Source organism: Trichoderma harzianum (genome assembly GCF_003025095.1).
Source record: "Trichoderma harzianum CBS 226.95 unplaced genomic scaffold M431scaffold_3, whole genome shotgun sequence".
Lineage (NCBI taxonomy): Eukaryota > Fungi > Ascomycota > Sordariomycetes > Hypocreales > Hypocreaceae > Trichoderma > Trichoderma harzianum.
In genome coordinates this window covers 3,046,802-3,072,815 of record NW_020209251.1, presented here as the reverse complement: position 1 = coordinate 3,072,815, position 26,014 = coordinate 3,046,802, and the positions used below count along the sequence as shown (strand labels likewise).

The 26,014-nt window shown below is 42.9% G+C and overlaps 9 protein-coding genes across 9 annotated transcripts; 4 read left to right on the top strand and 5 right to left on the bottom strand.

Moving 5' to 3' along the window:
* Window positions 1-196: 196 nt before the first annotated feature.
* M431DRAFT_110777 (hypothetical protein) lies at window positions 197-1,782 on the bottom strand. The gene is made up of 3 exons (XM_024911766.1): window positions 1,437-1,782; window positions 1,042-1,371; window positions 197-967 (listed from the first exon to the last, which is right to left on the bottom strand). Exons 1-3 carry the CDS (start codon window positions 1,734-1,736, stop codon window positions 368-370), a joined length of 1,230 nt encoding a protein of 409 aa, XP_024778051.1. The 5' UTR covers window positions 1,737-1,782; the 3' UTR covers window positions 197-367.
* Window positions 1,783-3,412: 1,630 nt separating this feature from the next.
* On the bottom strand, window positions 3,413-3,790 carry M431DRAFT_479857 (hypothetical protein; the record flags this gene model as incomplete). The annotated part of the gene is made up of 1 exon (XM_024915812.1): window positions 3,413-3,790. One exon carries the CDS (start codon window positions 3,788-3,790, stop codon window positions 3,413-3,415), a length of 378 nt encoding a protein of 125 aa, XP_024778050.1.
* A 668-nt stretch (window positions 3,791-4,458) lies between these two features.
* M431DRAFT_549085 (hypothetical protein) lies at window positions 4,459-5,418 on the bottom strand (the record flags this gene model as incomplete). The annotated part of the gene is made up of 2 exons (XM_024921277.1): window positions 4,459-5,248; window positions 5,305-5,418. The coding sequence occupies 2 exons, from the start codon at window positions 5,416-5,418 to the stop codon at window positions 4,469-4,471; spliced, it is 894 nt and encodes a 297-aa protein (XP_024778049.1). The 3' UTR covers window positions 4,459-4,468.
* Window positions 5,419-7,517: 2,099 nt separating this feature from the next.
* M431DRAFT_77710 (hypothetical protein) lies at window positions 7,518-8,558 on the top strand (the record flags this gene model as incomplete). The annotated part of the gene is made up of 1 exon (XM_024922606.1): window positions 7,518-8,558. One exon carries the CDS (start codon window positions 7,518-7,520, stop codon window positions 8,556-8,558), a length of 1,041 nt encoding a protein of 346 aa, XP_024778048.1.
* A 762-nt stretch (window positions 8,559-9,320) lies between these two features.
* On the top strand, window positions 9,321-11,245 carry M431DRAFT_492589 (hypothetical protein; the record flags this gene model as incomplete). The annotated part of the gene is made up of 5 exons (XM_024917017.1): window positions 9,321-9,356; window positions 9,415-9,813; window positions 9,872-10,598; window positions 10,651-10,746; window positions 10,803-11,245. 5 exons carry the CDS (start codon window positions 9,321-9,323, stop codon window positions 11,243-11,245), a joined length of 1,701 nt encoding a protein of 566 aa, XP_024778047.1.
* Window positions 11,246-11,997: 752 nt separating this feature from the next.
* Window positions 11,998-12,954, top strand: M431DRAFT_79569 (hypothetical protein; the record flags this gene model as incomplete). Its single annotated transcript, XM_024922836.1, has 1 exon — window positions 11,998-12,954. The coding sequence occupies one exon, from the start codon at window positions 11,998-12,000 to the stop codon at window positions 12,952-12,954; it is 957 nt and encodes a 318-aa protein (XP_024778046.1).
* A 65-nt stretch (window positions 12,955-13,019) lies between these two features.
* Window positions 13,020-15,180, bottom strand: M431DRAFT_110767 (hypothetical protein). Its single transcript, XM_024911765.1, has 6 exons — window positions 14,905-15,180; window positions 14,160-14,843; window positions 13,944-14,040; window positions 13,631-13,887; window positions 13,268-13,578; window positions 13,020-13,212 (listed from the first exon to the last, which is right to left on the bottom strand). The coding sequence occupies exons 1-6, from the start codon at window positions 15,021-15,023 to the stop codon at window positions 13,163-13,165; spliced, it is 1,518 nt and encodes a 505-aa protein (XP_024778045.1). The 5' UTR covers window positions 15,024-15,180; the 3' UTR covers window positions 13,020-13,162.
* Window positions 15,181-16,591: 1,411 nt separating this feature from the next.
* Window positions 16,592-17,367, top strand: M431DRAFT_505882 (hypothetical protein). Its single transcript, XM_024918708.1, has one exon. It carries the CDS (start codon window positions 16,619-16,621, stop codon window positions 17,333-17,335), a length of 717 nt encoding a protein of 238 aa, XP_024778044.1. The 5' UTR covers window positions 16,592-16,618; the 3' UTR covers window positions 17,336-17,367.
* Window positions 17,368-18,267: 900 nt separating this feature from the next.
* On the bottom strand, window positions 18,268-20,942 carry M431DRAFT_110761 (hypothetical protein). The gene is made up of 4 exons (XM_024911764.1): window positions 20,679-20,942; window positions 19,370-20,615; window positions 18,850-19,319; window positions 18,268-18,790 (listed from the first exon to the last, which is right to left on the bottom strand). Exons 1-4 carry the CDS (start codon window positions 20,861-20,863, stop codon window positions 18,346-18,348), a joined length of 2,346 nt encoding a protein of 781 aa, XP_024778043.1. The 5' UTR covers window positions 20,864-20,942; the 3' UTR covers window positions 18,268-18,345.
* Between the last annotated feature and the right edge of the window lie 5,072 nt (window positions 20,943-26,014).

Genomic DNA, 26,014 nt, shown 5'->3' with positions numbered 1-26,014 from the left:
TTGCATATAAAGTATCTCTTCAATATCCAGCTCCCCTTTACCAGGCAGGCTAAGCAGTAGAAGACTGTATATAAGCACATGATGTAGTAAGCAACCAAGGCAGATCATCCCCACACCATCATGCGATGCGGAATGGTTGGTTTTGTTCGAAGATACTACGGTAGACATGTTCACTTGTGGAGGGAGCTCTCAGCATAGATGGATAATTTTTTTTTATTCTCAATTGTTCAACTTTTAAGCATGGTCTTTGACCATGGCGCTGACTTTGCCTACCGAGTACATAACTATTTTTCTACAATAGACCAATCAGTTAATGTGCCACAGTTTCCACCATTTAAGCCCAGGCATTGTTGACTGTATAGCGAATTTAAGCGCTGTTTCCGTTGAAGATGATGACGTTGGGGCTGCCGTTAAGGCTGCCAGTGACGCGGCCACTGGTGGCCAAAGCCTTGATGCGGTTGGTGACAGCAGCGGGGGTGGAAAGACCCTCGAGAGACTGGAGGTAAAGAGCAAGGCCGACAACGTGAGGAGTAGCCATGGAGGTACCGCTGATTGTGTTGGTGGCCGTGTTCGAGCCGATCCATGAAGACAGAATGTTAACACCAGGGGCGAAAACGTCAACGCCAGCACCGTAGTTGGTGAAAGAAGCAGTTCGCCAGTTAATGTCGAGAGCAGCAACAGTGATAGCGTTAGGCACATTGGCAGGAGAAGTGCCAGAAACAGGCTGGGGGTTTCCGAAAGAGTCACCGTTACCGGCAGCCACGATAGTAAGAACACCCTGGTTATAGGCTGCATTGATGGCGGTAGTCCAGGTTGAGGAAGCGGGGCCTCCGAGCGACATGTTGATGGCGGACTTGCTAGCACGGTTCTTGGAGACGATATCGTTCACAGCCCAGTTGTAGCCGTCAAGAATGACCGAAGTGCTAGCACTGTCTCCCTGGAAGACCTTAACGGAGACGAGGTTGGCCTATTATCTCCCAGTTAGCGAGGCAAAGTTATTACGAGCCATAGACTCTGAAGCAATGTATGAACTCAGCTTACCTGCTTAGCAACACCATAGGTAGAACCACCAATAGTTCCTGAGACGTGAGTACCATGGCCAAGAGTGTCAACATGCTGTCCTCCAGCGGCGTTGTAGCCGAGGGTGGCACGTCCACCAAACTGCTGGTGAGAAGTGTTGATACCGGAGTCAACAACGTAGGCATATGTTCCGCTGCCAGCCGAGGTATCATAAATGTAGCTAGTAGAGCCGGAGGTACGGTGGGAAACGGTACCAAGACCCCAAGGAGCACCAGTCTGGGTGGTCAAGGCGCGCTTGTCCTCAACGATGTCAGACAGGTACATGATGTAGTCTGGCTCAACGGAAGCGACCTTGAGTCTACTATTAGTATCTCGACGGTGTTAATGTATAATGTAAGATCATGAATAAGACATACATCAGGGCTAGACTTGATCTGCTCAATGGTTTCCTCATCGAACTCGCCGGCGTAGGCATTCCAAGTGTGGATGTTATATGTCTTCTCAACACCAGCGGTGTTGCGCTTGGTAAGAGAACGACGGTGGAGGTCATTCACCCAAGTCAAGTGAGAATCAGTATCAACCGACGCACCCTCCTTGAGAGTAACAATGAACTTGTTGGGAACAGCCTCGGGAGCCTTATGGTGAGCCGCAGGGGCAGCGAGGACAGCTGGGAGCAAAGCTCCGAGATAGAGCGCAAGGCGGCGGATGCTGGCCATTGTGAAGATGTCTTCTTATTGTAGACTTAGAGGAAATGGGAGATTGATGGCTGAGTCTGATCAAAAGTATTTTGCTGCGAGGAGAGTCGACTTAAATATTTTTTCTCGGCGCCCTATATGTAATCGATTTCCCCAGCTTGAGCTATCATCACTTCTATCAATATGGCGTCTTTCTGAATGATCTGCCAAGTCGTTGCTCACAGACAAGCAAGCTGCCTAAAAGGATTTAGGACAAATCGATCCAAACAAGATTGTTTGCTTTCATTCGGTAGTCACAGCGCCAACCTCTTGGCATCTAGTTTGAATACGGAAAGCAATAAGATGTAGCAATATCATCCGCATGTTTGCTAATGGATATTCATGCTGTGTGTTAAGGCATAAACTCATGAACTTTTGTTTGGACGACCTCCGTATCTTCTTAGACTAATGATCAAGTGTTACCATCATCTTTGGCACAAATCGTCATTCCTATGAAGCCATACTCATGCTGCATTTGTCTGCTATATAGTTTAAGATATGCTATACAGTTTAAGATTCGTTTAAGGTTATATATTGCCATAAACTAGCTTTGGCGAGCTAGCCTGCGAGCTTAACTGGAGGAGTCTATCGGCTGTGGAAAGGCAGATACTTGGGCTCTTCAGCTAGCACCATGCACACTAAGATCGCAATATCTGGGCACCTGCTAATTGCGTCACAATGTCCGAGGAATAAGGAACCTTTGAACAGGAGGGACGGCAGATATCTATATGGCGCAATACCCGCCGGCGGCTTGTCAAGTTTTAAGAAGGAGGGGATGCCGAGTGCCGGACCTTTGATACTGCTCTAAAAGGAAGGTGATTCTACAATCCCTGAAACTCCTCTATCATTGGCACAGCTTCTTCACTAGTAATTGCGCCTATCTCACGTAGAAAGGAAAACAGCGAGAATAGCTCCTAAACCAAGAAAAATGTCATGATAACCGTAAACTTATATAGAACAAATCTTCTTATATCTTTTGTTTAATTACAAAGATTCTGGCAGCTGTAAAAATGAATTTAGAAACCAAGTTTGGTCATATCTTAGCTGGTAGATAGAGTATGCGCACAGAGAGTCATGAATAGTTAAGATTAGCTCTAAGATTTTCGCTATCTATATCTCTGGCTTTATTCGCAATAACTTTGGGGTCGTGCATCGGCTGATGCGGGCGTGTGGTGTTTTCCTGAGTTTCAATTACGTATATAGCAAAAGGGCCATTTGGCTCTGTGCCTCTTATTCTATTGTTTCAGGGAATTTGGGGCATAACTGGAAGCTCGACCTTCCTATTGATTACATACCTGTGATACCCCGCTGAAAGCCATACTAACGGTTCCATTACTAAATTACCGGCGCGCTCGATTTGGGCCTTCTTGGCGTGGCTCCAGTGGAAAGGATATCGGTCCCGTGATATTGAGGTAGTATTTGAGAACGCTGAATTCGGATCCTGCGTTGACAGGCATGATACTCATCATACTGAGCCTCAGGACTTAGCTGCTGATTTTACACAACTTCACTCTCTGGACGATGTTGAAGCAGATGCTCTTCAATCTTCTCAAGACTTGCCAGTAATTTGAGCCAAATCAGGCGTATGACTTGCTAAAACTATATGGTGGGTCCAAGAATCCCCTCTCTTCCTAATAAGCTGAGAAACATTAAGTGATTTACAGAAGATGCTTCTGTAAAAACTTCACTTCGACATCCTTCTGGGACACCTTTGCTGTGCCGTTCATATATCCTCCAAAGTCAAATGGCTCGATCTTGTGAAACTCTTTTGGTTCGTTTACTTTCGTATATGCTTGCTCATGAGGCTCAGCAGGGAGCTCTCCGCTGGGTGCGATATATAAGAGCGGCCTAGGAGAAACTCTGGGCAGATATGCTTGGAATTCGTTGGCGAAATTATAAAAGGCGCTTTCGAGTGTGATTTTGTTTTCCCAATTGAACTCCTTCGCATCACAGTTCCCTCTTATGTAAGAGTGAAAGTTGAAAAGCGCTGGCCCTCCAAGCAGCGCTTTTTGAGTGGCCGCAGTGGCTTCTTCCATGGTTTCGCTTTGTCTACTCCGCATATTCTCACATATTGGCGATCTAGAGTACAAACATTTAGTGGGCAGCTTTGTTAGATTGTATAACAGTCGTCTTGAATAAGCATCGGAAAGCCTCTCGTATTATATTGCATGGGCATACTACTATGATCAGTCAGCTTAACATGGTTAAGCAGCCTCAAAAGTACCCAAATGCATCGGCGCCGTCAACTCCACACGGTCAGAGAAACGGCACGCCATCGGAGATAAATATGAGCACCTCGCTTTGGCTTTGATACGGCAGATTACGCAATAAGACGCGACACGCAACATATTGCGCTGGGGACTTTCACAGGGTCTTAGTTCATACTGAAATTAGGTAACGTGGGTGATTATCCTGAGCAGTTTACACATGTGGTTCGGAAATATCATTGAGTGTCATCTCAAGCACTGCATCTTATTGACCTCGTGTATTTAATATAATACGAACCATAACGTATCACTTTACTTTCACTATCCAAACATTTTGCGGCTTGAAACCATTTTTTTGGTCCTCTGATAGTGGAACGGTACTGAATCATGTTTCAGTATCATGGCATAGGGTCGCATGAGTACATGTACACATTCTTCTCATCTCGCTGGATCCCCAAAATCTGGAATTAAAGGCTTATATAAAGTTAACTCTACAGGATGATTAGGCTACACATATTTCTTCAAGAACTCAATCTGCACTGCAAGACTTTCTTCGCGTAGTTCCCCTTGGTAATGGTTGAAATGATCGCCGCCTTTCAAGATGTGAAGCTCTTTTGGGCCCTGCGCAAGCCCAAATGCCTGCAATTGAGGTGTAAATAAAGTCTCATCCTTTTCCCCAACAACCATCAGGAGAGGTGTAGGCGCGATCCGATGGATATAGCTAATCGGCTCAAACCGAAGGAATCGGAAAAGGGACATCGTAGTAATTTTATTTTCCCAGCTGCCGCCTTGGGCAGATGCGTCTTGAAAGAAGCGGAAGCTGGTCGCATCTCGGAGCAATACAGGCGCACTTCCAGCCTCGGCTTCTTCAATAGTGGAAGCAACAACGCGCGAGAGAGGCCATTCTTCCCCTTTGCGAATTATGGCGCGATCTCGTTCGGCCATATCAAGAAGGGGTTGGCCAGTCCCTAGTAAAAGCTCTCCCGATACATAGGGCACGAGGCCAATAACAGCTTTGACTCGGCGGTCAATTGCCGCAGCGGATATGGCGACTCCTCCGGCGAGACTTGGTCCCCAAAAGACAATTCTCTTAGGGTCAACCTCTGCAAGGGATGTAACATAGTCAAAGGCATCAATGTAGTCGTCTTGTGCTTTGACAGGGTCTGAGTCATATCTGCGGCCGCCGCTTTCTCCAAACCCACGATTGTCATAGAGCAAGACATTAAATCCTGCTTTTTGGAAATCTAGAGCCATTCCCTCAATAAAGTGCTCTTTGAGGGCCGTGACCTAATGTTCGGAATCAATAATTTTGATCTACATTATGGCTCGCCAGTTGAACGTACCCCATGAGTCATAATAATACATGGACCTTTTTCTTTAGTAGCTGGGAAAAACCAGCCTTTAAGGGTAACTCCATCAAAAGCTTGGAATGAGACGTTCCGGCGGTTGTCAGACATTGTGAGTGAGCTGTATAAGTTGAGGTTGTTGCGAGTATTGTATACCAACAGACGTGATGGAAATCTTGCTTAGTTTGGGAAATCCATATGGCTATATACATGAATCGTTCAACGAGCGGTTAAGCAAAACATTGAGTACTAACCACATATAATAGCCAATTAGTGAGCTTACAAGTGATAAATATTTACTGATACAATGCTGACGCTTCATTGTGGAAACTATTAAAACGTGTAATGTTGACGAAGTGTATGCCAACCCAATCAGGTGTTTGGTCATGGCGAGAAAGCGGGTACGTGACATCGATGTTTAAGGTGTATCCACAAGATTAATCACCGTGAAGGGTGTTCAGAGAAAAGTCAGATATCATACGGAGTACTTGTCCGTGTGATATGTTTGCGTAACAATTTTGGTCCGTCGACGTCCGAGGGCTGGAATGCTGGGGCACAGTGCAGCTGAAAGAGATGATTAGCGTTCGGTTGCTCCCTTCCCAGATATCACTTAACGAATAAGCTGAGTAAGATAAAAAGGCCTTCAACACAATTATACAGTGATTGAGTGCATAGAGATCGCAACCTCAGTGACGCTCAATGGCAAATGGCATTTTCTTCACACCGAATTTTGGTGTTTTATAAATATTAGTGATACAGAACGCAAAGCAATGTATGGCTGTGTCTAAGCTTTGGAGCTCGGACGAGATTACGGCCGAGAGTTTCAAGTATTGCAGACTTGTAAGACAGAGTAGTTTATTGATCTAATTTTACATCAGTTGCTCCAAGTGGTTTCCCAAAGATGACACACAGTATGCAACTCTTTTTCATGATTGGATGAAATGGATAGAGAGAAACAATTTTCTGCCTGATCTTCTCTACTGACGGTTGCAAATAGAAGTTAAAGAATGAGTGACATGCAATCTGAAGGCCGTAGTAGCGTCTATAATGATCTTATTGGGTAATTATCCTATACTTGGGAATAAAATTATAAACTAAGACTTAAATTGCCATTGATGTATGAATAGATGCAACTGAAGATCAACAAATCCACAGATGTTGCCAGGCAAGGTTACATCAAGCTCATTCGAGATGTATGTATAAATATGAATGGAGACATAATACGCGAATGGGGCATGAGCACAATCACTGCGAAGCCAAACCCCGAGCGGCTTATGGGACTTCTTGGTCAAATACACGACAGCTACTTCATAGGTGATGCAGAATTGGCGATGTTACTTCCGAGCTGTCATAATGCTGTGTGAATGATAGGTTGGGTAATCCGTAATATCGGACAAATTAAAGCGACGGAAGAGATCGCGGACGAGCTCGGAAGTAACAGGGGGGCGTAATCACATTAGCGCAATTTCGTAGGCCTCAAGCAAGTACACGGAGGTGGGGTACTGAGGCGAGTTCGCAGCATCCATATTTCCATGGACTTTTCTATTTCTAGCTCTCCTTGCTCTCTTTTAAAGGGCTTGGATACCCCTCATCTTCATCTTACCGTTTCTATTTATGCCACGAGTCTCTCTTTCACTCAAGTCTCATCAAACGGTATGACTACTTCAGACCTCATGATGGCAACAGCAGCTTGGCCATGACGATTCAGCGGCATATGAAGACGTGCCCAGACCGGTCGATGGAAGCTGGAACCGCTCACCAATCCCGAATTTAAGTGGAGATAAGATTGCTACTGCCTGACTTGCCAAGATAAGCTGAGAGATGGGACGCGACGCTTAAACTGGGAAGCGCAACATAGAGCGTTACAATATCGAAGATCCCAACTTTGTTTCACCTTTCTTCTTCCTCTTATTATAAAGGTTATAGAGAAGCCTAATTATTATGATTTATCATCAGGTGTATCGTACCTCAATCCGATTCCCTCACGGCAACTATCTAACACTACCTGAGCCTCACATATGCCCCTCCCACTAGATGCCAGACTATTTAATGTTCTAGAGCATTTTCATAAGCGCTAGTAGAAAACATGCATTTTTCCAAAGACAAATAAATATGGCTTTACAATATATTTCAGTGATCCTTTTGATAGACATTACCAAGCTTCCATCACCAGAACCGCATCACATCGCCAACATATCCAGGCGTTCAAGATGGGCGACGTGCGGCAAACCATCAAGCAGTCACTCCCGGTAGATGTTAATAAGCCGTACGACCCATCGACTCTCAAGCATAAAACGATTCTCATCACAGGAGGCGCTAATGGCTTGGGCGCGCATATGGTCCGCCATTGGGCTTCTCATGGTGCCAATATTGTGATCGGTGATGTTGCGGACAAGGCTGGCGAGGAGCTTGTGGCATCTCTTCGAATAGCATATCCCAAAGGAGTTTTTGAGTTCCAACACTGCGATGTCACAGATTGGGAATCTCAGGTCAGCCTGTTCGATGCCGCGGTCAAAGCCAGCCCACATGGTGCTATAGATATTGTGGTGCCCAATGCAGGAATTATTCTCCCTGGGGAGGCAACCAAATTCGAAAATCCCGACTTGGTGAATGGCAAATTGCCCGAGCCCAACACAGCTACTCTCGATGTAAACGTCAAAGGGGTCATTTTCACCGTTCACCTTGCGCTATATCATCTTCCACAAAACAAAAGACCAGATCGGTGTTTTCTGTTTGTCGGCTCTGTGGCATCACTCATCCCCCTTCCTGGCCAGAGTCATTATTGCATGAGCAAACATGCTGTGCTGGGCCTCTTTCGCTCAATGCGCGGAACCGCTTTCTTGAAGGGAATCCGCATAAACATGATAGCACCCTACTATATTGCGCAGACGAAGATGCTACAGCCGATCACCGAGGCACTTTTACTCTCTGGCTCTGCAGGGCCGGGACAAGTTCCCGATGTGGTCGATGCAGCCACGCGTTTGATTGCCGATGAATCCATAGTTGGTCGCGCGCTCGTTGTTGGTCCGCGGTTAAAGCCTCAAGATTTCGAGGTAGTCGATAATAGAAGTGGCTCGCTGGGTACAGAGGATCAAAACCAGGCGCAGGGAATTTGGGAATGCTACGCCCATGATTACGACCAGGTGGAAACATTCGTGAAGAGGTACTTGTGGCTTCTGAATGCCGCTGCTCGGGCACGAGGAATGCTTGCTTGGATTCGTGATATTATGGCGATATGGAAGCGAGGATGAAGTTTAAACAGCGTTTGCCTTTAACCATTGCAAGCCTTACACTCAAGTTACTTCTTACTTTTTAGATTCAGGAGAGTATCCTTTTACTTCTCTATCAGCAATCATCGGGTTTACGACGTTGGAAAACTTTCTTATTTAGCAGCACCAAGACATAGACAAAATGAAGCACATTTATCTCGCCTAGTAAAAAAGACTCGAGGTTTCCATATGTGCTCCGGAAATGGCATGTATGAAGTCTAACAAAGCTTCCTTAGGCGCCTAGGGAAGGTGACCTCGGTTAGCCATCAATAAATTGACACAGCTACGCCACGAGTGACAACAATTGCCGAAGTTGTACCCAAACCATTAGGTTTGAGCTCCTCTTTAGTTAAAAAATGACCACTTTGTCCAACGCCATAGTTACAGCCGATTGAGGATGGCTTCATCTTAGATTGGCACTCCCTTCTTGTTCAAAAGACACCACGTTTTACACAACTTCCAATCCCATCCAAGTCCCGAGGTGTTATCTCTCTTTAAGATAGATCATTATAAAGCTATCTCTGCATAGAAATCTTTAATCATAGTGACGTAACATCTGCATGGATAGATTAATCTCACTATGAAACCCCGCACTTGGAGTGATTGCGATATGAGTATCAGGTGGATGCCCAACCGGATATTTTGTATATAAGCAGGGAAATTATTTGGTGTATCTCAAATGCTTTAGAGCTCCAAAGATATTGACTGGCTATCAGCATTCTAATTTGAAGAACCAATTGAGCAATGGATACAGATAACAAGCGGTGGGTTGGTCTTCAGGTCAGCAGATTAACCAGAAGTGATATCTATGAATGCTAACCATGTATACAATCACTAGCCTCCAAATGAATGGAAACTTGAGCAAGGATTAGATCCCGCTCATCTTGGTTTACGGAACCAGAGCAATCTCGTGATTCATACGGAATCAGAATCACCTACGGAGACAAATTCAGCGGAACTTCGTGCAGATGCGGATGATGATGATCCGACATTTGTAGTTGGAGAAGAAAGAAAAGGGTGGAAAGGATACATAGAGTGGGAAGAATATCCGGAGAAAAAAGCTAAAGCTCGCAAGAGGTTTTCACGCCATAAATTCCCTCCACCTCCCGAGTTCCAACTTGGGCCAGTCCCGGCTACCAACCCAGTCCTTGAAGGTGTTCGATGGAAGCTGTGGCATAAAGCTATTGGTGGTGCTCTCATCAACGTACCTGAAGACAGCTGGAAGACTGTCCTAGAGGTATTACCCCTTGTCCTACAATTGAGAATGCATGCAGTAGACTAACTATTCCATACAGGAAAAACACCCGGGCATGCTCCATCTTCTTCAGTTCCCATACAATGGCGAGCCTCCCAAAGGCCTTCTCACCAAAGAAGCCATAACACCAAACGACCTTCATTTTGTACGCAACCATGGTGGTATACCGGACATTGATCCAGTAGAATTCGACCTTCGTCTTGATGGGTTGGTGAATAACCCCAAAGTTCTCACGCTGGATGATCTAAAAAATGAAGCTTTATTCCCGCGCACATCTATGCTGGTTACTATTCAGTGCAGTGGTACGAGGCGCGTTGAGCAGATTGGTGAGTATGCTGGTGAAGGTGACGAGATGATCAATGCTCCATGGGCAGAAGGAGCAATTGGGACAGCAAAATGGACAGGCGTCAGTCTCAAAAAGATCATCAAGTACTGTGGTGGACTCAAGGGTGATGCGAAACATCTTGAGTTATATGGAGCCGAAACATACTTCAAGGGTGGTGATTGCATGAATTATGTGGTATCGGTTCCGTGGTCAAAGGTCAAGGCAAACGAAGTCCTCCTTGCGTGGGAGATGAATGACAAGCCTTTGCCTAAGATCCACGGCTTCCCACTGAGGGCTGTGGTCATGGGCTATATTGGCGCGAGGAGTGTCAAGTGGCTCTACCGTGTCAAAGCAATCGAGAATCCCAGCCGTGCTCCTGTCCAGAGCAGAGAATATCTATATTTCCAGCAGCAATACGGAAAGCATAATCAGCTACCTACGCGTAAGAAACTCCGGCATGTTGGACCATGACAGTTATACTGATTTGCAAGCAGTGGGAATTCAGATTCAAGAGATGCCGGTCAGCAGCGCCATCATGAGCCCTTGGCATAAAGAAGTTGTGGTTCATAACGGTCATATTGAAGTTACTGGTAAGACGCAATTTGCTTTCTTTTTATGCGACTTGATAAGGTGCTAATTGTGCAAGGTTGGGCCTATTCTGGTGGTGGGCGCTGGCCGGAGCGCGTCGAGGTCTCTTCGGACGGTGGCTGGGCTTGGTATGCTGTACCGATCGAAAATCTGTCACCAAAGCACAAATACGCGTGGAGGACTTGGTCTGCTTCTATTCCATGCGACCATGAAGGATGGACAGAGCTCGTCGTCCGCTGCTGGGACAACAGTCTTAACACACAGCCAATGAACGTGCGCCACAGCTGGAATTGGGGGCTGCATGTTACGAGCAGCTGCCACAGAGTGAAGATATACAGCGTCAATGCAAGCCGGCCTGAAACAAAGAAGAGGCTGGAACTGTTTGAACAAAACGGAGAAAATTTCCTGCCAATCACACGGCCAACGGAGTTCAAATACATGAGTGCCGAGGAATATGAGAAGGCATGGTCTACTATGGAACCACGAGATGTGGACAATTGATAGCAATGTACTCCGTACAGCATGGCACAATTCAAATTCCACTTGCTTCAACAACCTTTATTTCCATCCAGCGACCCACCTGCCTTCGTTTACTTGTCCAATGATGCGTCTATGGTTTGATAGAGATTGAATGTATGAAATATGTAGTGCTTTCTCATTTGTGGACAACCACCTACATAGAAATGCCTGTTACCACTCAATGTCTACTTATGTATGCATTTGGTAACTAGTAACTAAAACCACTCCAGGTGTATTCCGTTCCTTGTATAAGGATGCAAGAAGAGGCGGAGATTGTGTAATCAACTGGCAACGTTGAAGCCGATCTTTCCCTCTAATATCGCCGAAATGTTCTTCTCGGGTCCATTCAAGACGACGAAACTTCAACAGACTTATTTGCCCATGAATTCATAAGCGACTCCAAGCTGGACCGGGCACGGTTTTGTGGGTCAGAGATTTTGGGACCTGGGTTGATCGGATCTGGGCGGATTAGGGCGGATTAGGTCGGGACAGGAGACAGGGAGCGGGATATGCCGTTGAACCAATGACAAATATGAAGTATTCGAGAAGAAAGCCGACGTGACGATGTTACATTGGTGTTTTTACATGTTATGAAGAGTCTGGATATAGATAACATGGCTCACATTTGGGTATATATAGGAGACCGCCTCCCTTCATCATGAGACTTCAACCACCACTTGCATTCAGGCAAACACTAGAAATCATTCAAGACAACAACAACAAAATCTCACAACATGGCCACACAAGAAACCGCAAAGACTCTATATCTTGACGCAGATGGCATCAAATATGCGTACCGACTCATCGGAAATTCCACCTCAAAGAGTCACCCAGTTCCTTTGCTGATGCTCAACCATGTTCGGGCCACCATTGACACATGGGATCCTGAAGTTATCAACAATATTACTGCGTCTGGTCGACAAATTATCACGTACGATTATGCTGGGATAGGACATAGCCAGGGCAACATTGCGCCATCTATCAGGGGCTTTGCTGTTAATCTGCTTGCCTTTCTCGGCGTGCTACTCCCATCCCTACACACTCAGCAGGTGGATATCCTCGGATTTTCCATGGGCGGCTACATTGCTCAACAAGTTGCTTTGGATGCTCCAAGCCTGGTTAACAAATTGGTTCTCTCTGGTACTGGCCCAAGCCTTGGGCCAGGCGTTGAGCGGCCAATGAATGAGGTGCAATCTACGGTCTTCAACCCAACTCCAGGGCTGCCAACAATTGAAGCATTCTTCCCGTCTTTCACGACCGGTGATGAGGGACAAGCTTGGTTCAACCGAAGCTTGGGTTCACGAGCAGGCGTTGCTGGGAAGCATGGGGAGCCTGAGATTGCTGGCTTCACAACTGGAGAATCTCTAGTCAATCTCACACAGGCTTACTTGACTTGGGATGCTGATCCAGTCCCCTATTCTCTATTGCAGACTATTCAAAAGGATGCGCTAGTTACAACTGGAGACAATGATCTTATCGTTCCGACAAAAAATTCCTATGTTCTTGCCCGACAATTACCCCGAGCCAACTTGGTCATGTTTCCCAGCAGTGGCCATGGTCATCTGTTTCAATATGCCGGTTATTTTACAAAGGTCGTTGGCGAATTTTTGGATGGCCATCTGCCGACGGCTCCGTTCTCAGCTGGTCGAGCTCCTCCGCTCGGATCATATGGAGAGATCAACGGCGCTTAATTACTAGGCATCGTTTGTATTCAATGCTCCGCCAATTCCATGGCACCCTGGGCAAAACTTTACTTCTCATAGACAGTTTCAATTAGATTTAATAGACATCTCTATACAGCTCTTACTCCCCAATTGTATTGCTTCAAACGTTTCATTGTGGAAAGCTCTCATCTAGGCATAGGACCGAAATATACTACATACGTCCAGACATGGAAAGCTATAAGATACCAGTTACCATTCGTGCATCAATTAATTGAACATAGAATGCTAAAAAAAAGTTAGCCCGTCATCTTTATCCAAATAAAGTAACTGAGAGACTTACCGGCCGCCCTCCATCTCTTGCTAATTATGCTCAGAGCGTCTTTGATAGCGTTACATGATGCTGCAGTGCTGGGATCGCCTGTTCTCGAATATTCTTGAGCGTATAGTACTGCTCCCCGATAAATCGCCTCTAAACAAAGCGGCGTGATTTCCTCCGCGGCACAGCTGTTCGTGGCGATTATTGTATTAGCTAATCCAAGCATACCAACAGCAATCTCATGCTTGAAATCTTGTGATATGAAGTTATCTGTTGAAGCGAGTGGCTTTTTGCCAGGTGCATATCTTTCTTTATCATGTAGAAGCAATCGTGCAATGAAGATCTGTCAGTTGAATGAATACCTCATTAAGAACGTAGATTACTTACCTATAGCAGATAGTTGAAGGGCTACACACGGCAATGCCACGAAAGCGACCCTCTTCCAACGAAACATTTGTCAATGCGACGAGAGTATTATCTAATACTTTAACATCGTTTTGCCAAAACTCTTCTGAAACAGGGAACTCATGTATGCTACGAAACACCCTACCCAGAAGGACTGCGGCTTGCGCAGTCAAGGAGAAGCGGCCCATTGACGTGGTCGGTGGCTCAAAGAGCCTGCGTACCGGAGCATCGGTCTCTCCCTAAGCCGTCATAAGCTATCAAATTTGCATCTTTTTGCACAACTCAGCAATCTTACATTTTCCTCCCATATCGTGTCGTCAATAGGTAACAAGCTGTTACTGCTGGGATCTGGTGTGAGAAAGGCTCTGTCGGCGCTACCAAGGCTTATAAAACTATTAACAGTTAGCCTGAATGATGGTTCGTCTATGTTTGACACAAACCGTCAAAAGTCTTTCAAGGGAATAGTACGAAAGAAGAGTCCCAGTAGTAGCAACTAAAATGAAATACTGACCGATCTAAGACCAATATGGTCCACCAGCTTCTACGTCGCTCTTCGGACTCGGTAATACTGAAGGTCTCTTCTGAATACTGCTCCACTGCTCTGTGAATGCCCAACGCAGTCCCATACCGTATACAATAGCCCACCGTTAAGTATGCCGCAGGGTAAATAGAGTGCCCAATCTCGTATACAGCAACGAGGATGATGGCTTGTAGTACGCGCAATTCCAAAACACATGAGTGTTCGGCTTCTAGTAGGCTGTTTTTTATCGCATAATAGGCACCACATCGTGGCCCCTCATCTTCTAATGGAGTTGCCAATAGCTTCATTGAAGCAACAAGAAGTGTGTTTGCTGGTCGCTGAGGAGCCAACGGATTTAAAACTCTCTCTTTAAACCCTCTCTTCGATAAAAATGGTATCGCTGGATGAATAGTTGTAAAGTATTTGCTTACAAATGCTCTATCAGACGAATCGTGACCAATGTAGCTCAAGAGCGGATCGCCGAGGCTTAATTCTAGTTCTGGTAACCGATTCAAGGAGCGCTGAAAAAGAACAGAGTCAAGGAAGAACACTACAGGAAAGTTTTCTTCATTCTCTTGAGCAACTTTCGACGGCGATCTAGATGGGGCAAGTGTTGTGGGTTGGTCATTTTCCACGATGCCCACGGTGCTAGTATAGATGCATTCTCTCCCATATCTGGCCGTTGGTGTATTAGAATTCAACTCTTCATTTTGCCCCTGGCCTAGTTTTCACTTACCGCACACATGCAGAGCATCGGGGCTTCTCTCGGTCGCATCGCTTCTTTGACCTTTGACACTGTGAACATGATGGGCGCGTGCGAGGAATAATCACACGACCCTCATTCTCCGCGCTCATTGCTTGAATCGAACGAAAACAACAGTTGAAGACCCAAAAGAATGTGCCGAGACAAATCCAGTAGCTGCTGTAGTGCAGAAAGAGTGTCTTGGAAGTGCTACAGTAAATGAGTGAGTTAAAAGAGGGTCACACACAGGCAAGTAATTAACAAGCGCAGAATATCTTCGCTCTCAAGCCAGATGCGTAAATGATACTACGTTGGAAAAGGAAGATTGTAAAGCCGAATGGCGGACAGAGCGCAGAGCAGTTCATCGCTAGCTGACCTGTGCAAATTCAACCTATAAGCTTAGAATTTACATTTAGCACATACATCACGTGAAAATATTTGACTCGCAAATTCAAATACTTCTGAACTGAGGACAGGCACCCGCTAGACGCGACGCTGGTGTTGAAAACTGCATATTCAGGTTGTCCCTGGCCCCCATCATGCAGAGTGGAGATGGTGATGACTAGCATTCGCACAACCAGGGCTTCTTTGGCAATCTGGTGAGATCTAGAGAGTTGATATGAAACACTAATACTGGTTAATAAAGTTGGATCGAGATGTGTCCTGTTCTTTTCCTTGACCGCTGCCGATCCAGTTAGACAGAAGTTCAAAATCGTAGTTCAGTCTGGATCATACCAACTACAGGCACTTAAGCTCTACGCTTCACCGCTATACCCAATCCCACATGAGCTTGCTACGAGATGCAAAAGCTTTCAAGATGACGGAATGGTACAAATGGGGCGTAACGGAGTGCAAGGCATCACGACGAGCTTGTAGGGGTTGCCGATTGGTAATACGTGATTAGTGGCGATTAAGGCGGACCCGGGATTTATAACGTTGTCCCGTCCGGAGTGCGGTGTTATTCTGGCCAAGGCCAATGTACGGATGCCCAGATGCGAGCACTGACCAGCCTGAGATTCCACCAATTCTTTTGTTGGACTGACAGTCGGAATAACAGTCGGAATAGTCGGAGCGGGGCCGCACTCACTCAGTACACAATGGGGGCAGACAATACTCCGTATGTTATCTGCTGACAGTACAGGGTCGCCTTAAAAACAGAAAAGACAAACGACCTTCTGCTCTATTACGCCAGAGCTGATCCATGAATGAATTGAATAGAAGGGCCCAGGTGTTGTAAGTGCATGACGGCTTTAGTCCAGGGGCCGCAAAGGCTACTTAGATTGACATTGGTTCAGCTTACACCAATGTTGTATAGGTAGGTAAAAATATTCTTTAATTAGTAAAACTCTAAGAAGTGTAATGAGATGCCGATCAGAAGTTCAACGACTGCTAGACTTTGGAGGTTCAGCGACCAGAGTTATTGAGACCACGGGCAAGCTTACAAGTGGTACTGAGCAACTGGCGGCAGAGGCACAGTGGGGAAGATTGGTCATGAGCTATTAGTGGGTAAGGGCGACAGTCGCCCGTAGAGATGGAGCACCAAAGGTCATGGCTCGGAGATTTAGGAGGCATGTGGAACAAAGCACCCAGTACACACAATGGAGGACGAGGTTTACACGGAAAGCGGTGTCCGCTCTACAGAGCAAGAATATATACGACAAGCAATACTATGACCTTTTAACCGGCATCCAATTATTTGCAATACAAGATGGATCAAACCTACAGGTCACTTGCAGACTGCATCCTCAGCAAGTGGGAGGAAAAGAAAGCAAAAGCCGCTACCGCCAACGGCACCAAAAATTCGACGCCTCGCCTCATAGTCGCAGTAGCAGGCCCTCCCGGCTCCGGAAAGACAACAATAGCCAACAAAGTTGTCGACATTATCAATTCCTTCCCATCAAAGAGCCCCAAAACTATTGTGGTATCTGCCGACGGTTTCCATCTTCCACTTGCCACGCTGCGAAAACTACCCAATGCTTCGGAAGCTCTTGCTCGCCGGGGAGCACCCTGGACTTTTGACGGCCATGCCGCAGTGAGCCTGGTTCGAAAGCTCAAAACAAACACGCGCGCCCAGCCGGTTCTCGCGCCCACTTTTGATCATGCAATCAAAGATCCAGTGTCAGATGGATTACTCATAGAGCCGGATGTGGATGTGTGCATCTTGGAAGGTAATTATCTTCTCTGTGATGAGCATCCATGGGATGAAATCGCAGATCTTGTGGACGACAAGTGGTTTGTCCATGTGGAACCGGATTTGGCCTGCAGGCGGGTTGCATCACGGCATCTCGCAGCTGGGATTGAAACAACAATGGAAGGAGCAGTTCATCGAGCGAAAACAAATGATCTGGTGAATGGAGAATTTATTTTATCTAAAAGTAGAGGCAGATATGATGTGATGATAGAAAGCATAGAAATGAGAGCTTAGCGCATTGAATGCAAACTACAACGGAAAGGTACGCTGCACATATTGTCCACTGCGATATAAACGTCCAACATGTAATAAAAAAGAAAAGAAGTAAAATAAAGAGAGAAATAAATAGAATGGAAGAAGAAAGACATTGAAAGCGGCGTTTTAGCCACCTATAACTACTAGTATATGAATCCAGGATCTTTAACACAGTAGACCAATTAGTGTGATTCTGCAATAGGGTATGTACATATTCCCAGTGGATGTACATTGTAGTCATCATGGGGAAACTGCACTTCAAATGGCTTATGCCATTAGTGTGTAAATAGTTAGATTGATCATAAGATATAAACTGTACGGCCGATAACTTTGTCATTCACGCTGATACAGAATTAGGCGCCATCGTGATGCTGAAGATATACGGGTGTTAGGCGTCGGACGCTTAGATGTGATGAAGTCAGGCCGTGCTGCGTTTAGCTACTGCATATTATAGCGGACATTCAAAGATCATCCAGCAGTAAGTTTATCGTTCATCCAGCCCGCAGTGAGTTATTGTAGGCTTCCTATCTCTTGAAGGTGACGAACATGTAGACCCATGAGATTTCGTTTGTCCCTTCCCTTCCATTAGGCCAAAGGCTGGCGCATTCTGCATGATCCCTTGTCTAGGGTGACTGTCGACCTTGATGTGGACGCAGCAGCCCCTAAGCCTGGGGTAGTGTCAATTCTAGCGCCACAAGGCATCGCGACCAATTTTGGAGCCCATGTCGTTGAATCTTTATCCTCTTTAATATTACAAAATTTTTTGAAAAATCGAAAGATGCTTCAAATTAGCCAGATAATCACTGATTAGCAAGGCGCATCGCTACCATTGTGGTATACCCTTGGTTCCGTTGACAAAAAAAAAAAAAAAAAAAAAAAAAAAAAAAAANAAAAAAAAAAAAAAAAAAAAAAAAAAAAAAAAAACTAGTGGTCTTTCGGGCACAGAAATGGAGGATAGTACTTCCATGTGCTCAGCATTATGTTCAAGTCTATATCCCATTGAGAAAATCCATCCAAGAATCATCATGTCCCTTGTCAGCAGTATCGAAAAGCGTGTTGGGCCACATCATGCCAAAAACCGCGTTCATCTGATCGTTTGAGTTAACCCCAGACATCATTTGTCTATCCCCGTCTGCATCCGAATCCTGACGGTATATTGCGCTATTAAACCCATCAACGTCTTCTGATTGAAGAACGAGGGATTCTTCTGAGTTGACATCCTCGGGAAGAAGAGGCATCGGTGTATCGAGATGGGCTCCACAGAGGCTGACAATAACTTGGTAGCACCGTCTAGCGCTTGGATTTACTGGTACCAAGGCCGCAATAACTTTTAAGGAGGTAACAATTTGATCACGCCAATCTGGTGCGTTTGGGGGAGAAGATTCGTTTTGCAGGCAGATACAAGGGATCAGAGCAGCCTGGAATAGGAAATATCTGTGTCATGAGTTAGCAGAGGACTTTCATTTAATCTCAGCCGCCAGAGAATAACTCACAATGCATACCACGCGAAGAGACGGTTGTGGTCATTTGTAGCCCAGAATGCACTGATTGACAGTATGCTCTGTTTAGCATCCTCCAAGCATCGCTCGTAAGCCTGGAGCGATTCTGGACTCGAATTGTCCCGACGACCGCTGCGCGCCAATAAAGCTCGCCGGATGACAAAAGGGCGGTACATGATCATGCGAAAGTTTCGCCATCTCCATTGCATGACGGAGTGGGAAAACACATAATTAGGCGGTATGGCCGCTGCTTCTGAGAAGTAAGATGGCGTCTTCTCTGCCCACGATCCTATGCACTGAGCCTCCAATTGAAGTAGCTCGCGGGCACTGGGCAAAGGCTTTGAGATAATTCTGAGGTATATGGGGTTTGTGGCGATAAAAAACCTTGCTTGCGTTCGTACCGCTGTGTAAACAGTTATTTCTTCCGGATCAGGAGGATATGAACTAGACATCGCAGTGAGATCCTGCAGGAGTTAGTTTCGCCGATAAGTTAAAGAAACTGGGATAATGTTACCTTGTCATGAACATTCATGGGCAGCGCTATGTCGACACCGTCGAACGGGCACACTTGCGGTCGACCAAACGTGATGGTAGCACCAATATCAAATATGCTCATCGTCCACCAAACTCTGCGTCGGATCTCCATGCTTAACGGAGGGATTTTCCACCCCTGAAAATCCTTGTGCAGCCCAAGTGCCATAGCCATTCTGGCCGCCAATCCCGAGTAACTATACGCAGAATTCGGCTTATCTCTTTTTTGTTGGTAGTTGGAAATTAAAGTCAGGGCTTGGACCATTGTTAAGCTCCCAACCTCAAGTATGTCAAATGTGAGGAGAGATTTAGTGTGCTGAAAAATGTCTAAATCCAGATTATTTAGATCCGTTGCGGTCGTATACACTCCGAGGGCTGCCATAACATATGCTAGAATGTACCAAGATCCGCCGTTAGGCCTTCGAATGACTTCGGAATACTGAGCTCGGAAGGTTGGTTCGTGGACAATCGGATAACTGAGGTGATATATTCTGAAATAGGCATCGATCATAGTGTCGGCTATGTGTTTGTTCAGATTGGGGAGCGTGGTTAGGGAAACGCGGGGATCAGCCTCGACAGGTGAATGGCTTTGCGCATTTCTATATTCCACAGGCTCTAAAAGGCGTAGAAAAGCGGCGCCTGACGCGATTCCGAGATAACCACTTCGCTGCTCCGAGACTGTCAGAGATGCCATGCCATCTAGGATCTGTCTGGTTTCATTCAAGTCGCTTGCAATCGAAATTCCGGGAGAATCTTGCTGGGCAGCCCCATGCTCATTCCAACCAAAGTCGCCTGTTGAGGGTGGGCTTTCAAAATCATCATCTTGAGACTTATCAGAGCTCTCAACTTGCTCTGAGGCCCCCATAATTTGCTGGGTAATTGGGCCGTCAGCAAAAACTTTCTTTGGAGTATTTGCGTTGAGCGTGGAATCTGAGATCAAACCATCATGGATACCAAGAACTGATGGCTGTTGCAAATGTGATCTGTCCATGGATAAGTCGTTATTGGTGAATTGTCTGGTATCTGAAAAAACATCAATCTTATCTGAACCTAATCTCGAATGATCATGTTTATCATGAGCCAGTTCACTAGCCTCAGATAGCTGGTTGGGCGAAGCAAGTACATTAGTAGATTCTTCGCTTAACAACGTTTGCGGTGGCTGCGTAGCTCTTAGTTGTCTGATCAAAGCCTCCGCTTGTTCTAATCTTTCTTCAACTTCCGTCAAGTGCCTATGGATATACGTTAGAACAAACACGGTGCTATGGTGAACTCTCAGCAAACATGCTACTCGCCTTCTCGTAAGTGGAGTCCTCGAATGTTTTTCGTATAGGCAATGTCTTCTGTATCTCAGGCACATGTTACATGTGGGGATCCCCTTATTGCATTTCGATTTCCTCCGACGGCATTCTTTGCATGCTTGGTCGGCATATCCAAGTGGTTGGGGTAATCCCAGAGGCATTAGACCAGGTGAGTCCATTGAGATGAATGAGTATGGCCAAAATTAGGCTGATTATGACTCTGCAAGACTGTTATGGTGAGTCTCTGATGGCTATTTCTAGATCGAAAGCAGAGCAAAGAGCAACCATGGTACTTCTTAAGGAAGAACAATGACCCGTGATGATGCTGCGGAGATGGAAAGGTCATCCCCCACATGGCCAATATTTAGTCATGTTTGGATTTCATGCCTAGTAGGAGTAGTAGAATGCCGTGGGCTATTTAGCGTACCAAGAGTGCGCCTAACGGTCACAAAGAGCTGCAGTGGCAAATTGATTGTATGTCGTAATATCGTTACGTCGGTATAATACATTGGCCCAAATTCTAGGTTTGTCACGATTCAAGACTAGTTGGACCAGACACTGGGCGCAAAGATGCCAATTGTATAGCGGCTGTATACGAGCCACCATGCCACACAGCATGACTTCGCGTTTGCAAGGTGCTGCTAGAGTGCACTAATGTACCCAACGTACCACAATTAGGACACAGCGGTAGGAAAATTTAGATGTCACGACCCGGCTCTTATGGTCGCGACAAGGGGCCTACAGGGTAGGCACTCCCGGATTAACGTCGGACCGCGTAGCTAATCAGGAAGCGGTCGATAAGAATCGGCGTCGATTCTAATTAACGCAGGAACGAATCGATTAAGATCATAAGCGATTCTACTTGACTTTAGAATACATAACTAGATATATAAGTTTACTTTATGTTACTTATTAGATTACTTAGATAGCTAGTTGTTATTACAGCGTTTATAATACAATTAGATTAGAACATAGACATCTACTCTCATTTATATTACTAGCTGGTGATAAGATTGCCTATTACTAACTTAATTGCTCCGCTAACATAAACTATAGAACTACTCTAAGGTTTATCCCTTGGAAACAGCTAACCTATAGTGCCTATAAGTACCGGTTCGTTATATAATAATAACTCTTATTTAGACGGTTACCTTAGACCTACGGGTAATAAGATACTAAAAACTTAGTAGCCTATAAGCTTTAGAGTTCCAGACAACAACACTAATTACGAAAGCGAAGCTTAAAGTAATTATAACAGCAACATCAAGCTTAAAAACACACCAGCCGAAAATATAGCTAATTAAGCTAATTACAATAAATTAAAGGCCAAGTTTAAAGCTTTTAAGACCTAGCTTTAGGACCTTTAAAATAGAAAAAGAGAGAAAGGTAAGATTATTAAACTGACGAAGCCTAAACCCTTTAACGGAGATCTACGTAAGATAGATAAATTCTTCTTGGAACTTACAACCTATTTTAAATACTTCCCTTGTACCTTAAAGAACGATGAAGATAGAGTTATCTTTATAGGCAGCTGCCTTATAAAAGATGCTGAAACATAGTTCCAATCTATTATGCAGAATTACGAAGAAGGAAAAATTAATTTAAAGAAGCTTAAAACGTAAACTAAAGAAATTTACACTAAGTACGTAGAATTTCAGAAATAACTTAGAAAGTTTTTTAGTACTATAAATAAATAATAAAAAGCTAAGTAAGAACTTTATTTTATTATTTAAAAGAGACTACTAAGTAAGTATACTTTAACTTTCCTACGCCTATTAACTAAAGTTAACTAGACTAAGGAAACTAAGAAAGAAGTTTACTATAATAGTGTAAAACCTAAAGTTAAGGATAAACTTTTTAAAATTAACTATAAAAAAATAACCTTTACTAACTATACTTAAAAAGCTATTAAGATTAATAATTATAATTAAGAATAACAGAAAGAATAGAAGTGAGAAAAGAATGGGAACTTTTATAATGTCTAACCTAAGCGAACTTAAAGATATTAAGCTAACTAAGGAAAGAAGTAAAACGACTATATTACCTCTTTTAATAATAGACGATTAGGCCTAATAGACCTTAGTATTATCGAGGCTTAACGTAAGAACGTTAAATACTATAACTGTGGAAAGAAAGGATACGTAAAGAAATATTATTAAGCCTTTAAAAAGAATAGCAATAAGAAATTCATACCTATCCTAGAGCCTAAGGAAAACTAAACTATTAATATTATAAAACCTCTAGTAGACTATAATATACTATACTTCTTAGTATACTATAATAATAACTGCTAGACTTATTACAGTAATAAATAAGGATTAGGATAATACCCTAAGGGGCGTATATAAACCTTAAATATACTTAAAGAGGTTACCTAAATGCACCTCGAAATAAACGGAGACTGTAATAGTCTTCCAGATACTGCTCTACTAGTAAGCCCTGCATAAGCAGATCCTCTTAAAGAATTAACATAAGAAGAAATCAACGACCTTAAGAAATATATATACGACTAGTGTAGATTAGTTAAACCTAAGGGACTATATTACCCTTATAAAATAACTACAGACGACTAAGAACAGCATAAGGATTAACACAGAATCTAAGAGATTATTAAAGAAAACTAACGCTATAACGAAATCATATAACGAAAAGAACTCGAGGATTAACGGAGACTCCTTGAACGATAGGGATAGATTAAACAGATTGATTTAAATACCACCTACGACCGGATCTAATTACCCGGAAATCGGTTTCGGCAATATATTAAGACTAATGTAAACGAATACCCAGTAGCTAAATTACTAAAATCAGCTATTTACTTCGTCGATAACATCTAGCTTATAGACTAATATAATAAAGCTAATATTATTAACTGTAAGCTACTACTATATAAATAATATATTATAACTAAGCTTAACGAATAGTATAAGGATTACGGAGCCGCCGAATATAAATAAAAGGAATTCACGCTCTATAACAAAGACTGTTATAAGAAACACTAGTACTAACACCGAGCCCTTATATATATTACCTATAACCTAGAACGATAAGGATTCAACCTTGTAAAACACAGCAATAACGATAAACTACGAGGAATTAACTAGAACAACCTTCGGAAATACCATAAGCTCACCACCAGACACGTACCTAAGCCTAGATATACCTAATATAAACGCTATAATATTTAAAATAAAAAACTAGGATAGATTACCTTAGACCTAGACGATATTAATATTAACCTTTACGGTAATAATTATTACAACGGTGCTAATAATATAACCTACTATAACTTAAATACCTTTATAAAAGGAAAGAAACTACAAAAGTTCTAAGTACCAGGTACTTTAGAAGGATATTTAATTACAGTCTATATAGACTCTAGAGCTACAATAAGTTATATTATGCTTTAACTAGTTAACCGCCTATAGTTAAATAACCGTAAGAAGGAGAAACCATATACCTTTATAAGCATTAAGAAATAATAATTTACCTATAATAATAGAACTGTTAACTGTAAAACTAATCTCTTTATAATTTAGTTTAGTAAAATTAAAGATATCTTTAGTTTTAATATTATAAACATTACAGGATATAATATACTTTTAGGATATAATTAGCTTAAGTTGCATAACCCTAATATTAACTAGATTAAAGGCTAGGTGAAATAGCGAACTTACCCTAAACTAATTAATTTTAAAGATATACTATAACTAAATCAGGAGGATTAACAGGATACCACAACATCCCCGATAATAGGATCAGTAACCCCTGTATTAAATTAAAAAATACAAAAACACATAGAAAAGAAAAAAGTTATAAAATAAGTATAATTTAAGGAGCCAAAAAAGCTCCTAAGAATAGTCAAATATATTAAAAAACCTAAAAAGAAACAGCTTAGATTTTTAAACTTAATTATACAAAAGGTTAAGGAATTATACTACTAAGACTAATAGATACTAGAATGTTTAAAAAACGTACTAACAAACCTCTAGTATATACTAGTCTTTAATAAAAAACTTAACACTGGACTACTAAAATATAGCCAATGGGATTATAAAATTAAACTTATAGATAATAAAGTCCTAATGTTTAATAAAATCTATAACTTAAATACTACTAAACTTAAGATATTTAATAAATAGATTAAAGACTAGCTAAAGAAAGGTTATATTTAACCTTCTAAATCCTTAGCAGAAGCCTTAGTTATATTTATACCTAAGAAAAACAGTAAACTTCGACTTATTATAGACTACCGATAATTAAACGCAATAACTAAGAAAGATATTACGCTATTACTACTAATTTCGGAAATTAAAGATTAGCTTACAGAAGCCAAGGTCTTTACTTTATTAGACCTTAAGGGAGCCTATAACCTTATTTATATAAAGAAAGGCGACGAATAAAAAACCGCCTTTAGAACTAGATATAGATTATATAAATGTAATATTATATAGTTTAGATTAACTAACGCCCCTATAATATTCTAGAAAATAATCAACTACGTACTACGAGACTACGTAGATTATTTTATTATTATATACTTAGACGACATCCTTATCTATTCTAAGAACTTAGAAGAATATAAGGAATACGTTAAAAAGGTATTATAAATACTTTAAGATAATAAACTCCTGGTAGAATCTAAGAAATATAACTTCTATATACAGAAGGTTATATTTTTAGGATATATTATTACCCTAGGTAAAGTCTAAATAGACCCTGAGAAACTTAAAGCAATCAACAACTAAAAGCCGCCCGAAAACATTAAGTAAGTATAAAGCTTCTTAGGACTTACTAACTATTATTAACGCTTTATTAAAGACTTCTTAAAAATCGCTACGCTACTCACAAACTTAATAAAGAAAGATATTAAATTCAAATTAATATAAAACGCTCTAGCTACCTTTAAACACCTTAAACAAGCTCTTACAAGTACACTAGTACTTATAATATTTAACCTAAATAAACCTATTATAATTAAAACCAACGCCTCGGATTACGTAATCGGTGGAGTACTTAGCTAACTAGATGAAAAAGGGAAACTCAGGCCTATCGCCTACTTCTCTAAGAAACTACATAGACTAGAACTTAGATATTTTATTTACAACAAGGAGTTTATAGCTATATACTAAGCGCTTAGTAAGCAGCATTAGAGATACTACTGTAAAGGAAGTCGATTTCTAATAATAATCCTTACGGATTACTAGAATATTACTTACTTTATAATAACATAAGAATTATCCCGCAGATAAGTTAAGTACTATAAGTAACTTTCCGAGTTTAAGCTTATTATTAAATACTATAGTAGTTTAGATAACGGATGCGCTAAT

Bases quoted from the DNA above. Each gene is read 5' to 3' on its own strand.
- M431DRAFT_110761 (XM_024911764.1), bottom strand. From the start codon at position 20,863: ATGGACTCACCTGGTCTAATGCCTCTGGGATTACCCCAACCACTTGGA. The intron at 19,320-19,369 runs GTAACATTATCC...TAACTCCTGCAG, and splicing joins CCATGAATGTTCATGACAAG to GATCTCACTGCGATGTCTAG. The intron at 18,791-18,849 runs GTGAGTTATTCT...CTCATGACACAG, and splicing joins CTCTTCGCGTGGTATGCATT to ATATTTCCTATTCCAGGCTG.
- M431DRAFT_505882 (XM_024918708.1), top strand. From the start codon at position 16,619: ATGGATCAAACCTACAGGTCACTTGCAGACTGCATCCTCAGCAAGTGG.
- M431DRAFT_110777 (XM_024911766.1), bottom strand. From the start codon at position 1,736: ATGGCCAGCATCCGCCGCCTTGCGCTCTATCTCGGAGCTTTGCTCCCA. The intron at 1,372-1,436 runs GTATGTCTTATT...AGTAGACTCAAG, and splicing joins AGATCAAGTCTAGCCCTGAT to GTCGCTTCCGTTGAGCCAGA. The intron at 968-1,041 runs GTAAGCTGAGTT...GGGAGATAATAG, and splicing joins CCTATGGTGTTGCTAAGCAG to GCCAACCTCGTCTCCGTTAA.
- M431DRAFT_110767 (XM_024911765.1), bottom strand. From the start codon at position 15,023: ATGAGCGCGGAGAATGAGGGTCGTGTGATTATTCCTCGCACGCGCCCA. The intron at 13,888-13,943 runs GTAAGATTGCTG...ATGACGGCTTAG, and splicing joins ACACGATATGGGAGGAAAAT to GGAGAGACCGATGCTCCGGT. The intron at 13,579-13,630 runs GTAAGTAATCTA...ACAGATCTTCAT, and splicing joins CCTTCAACTATCTGCTATAG to TGCACGATTGCTTCTACATG.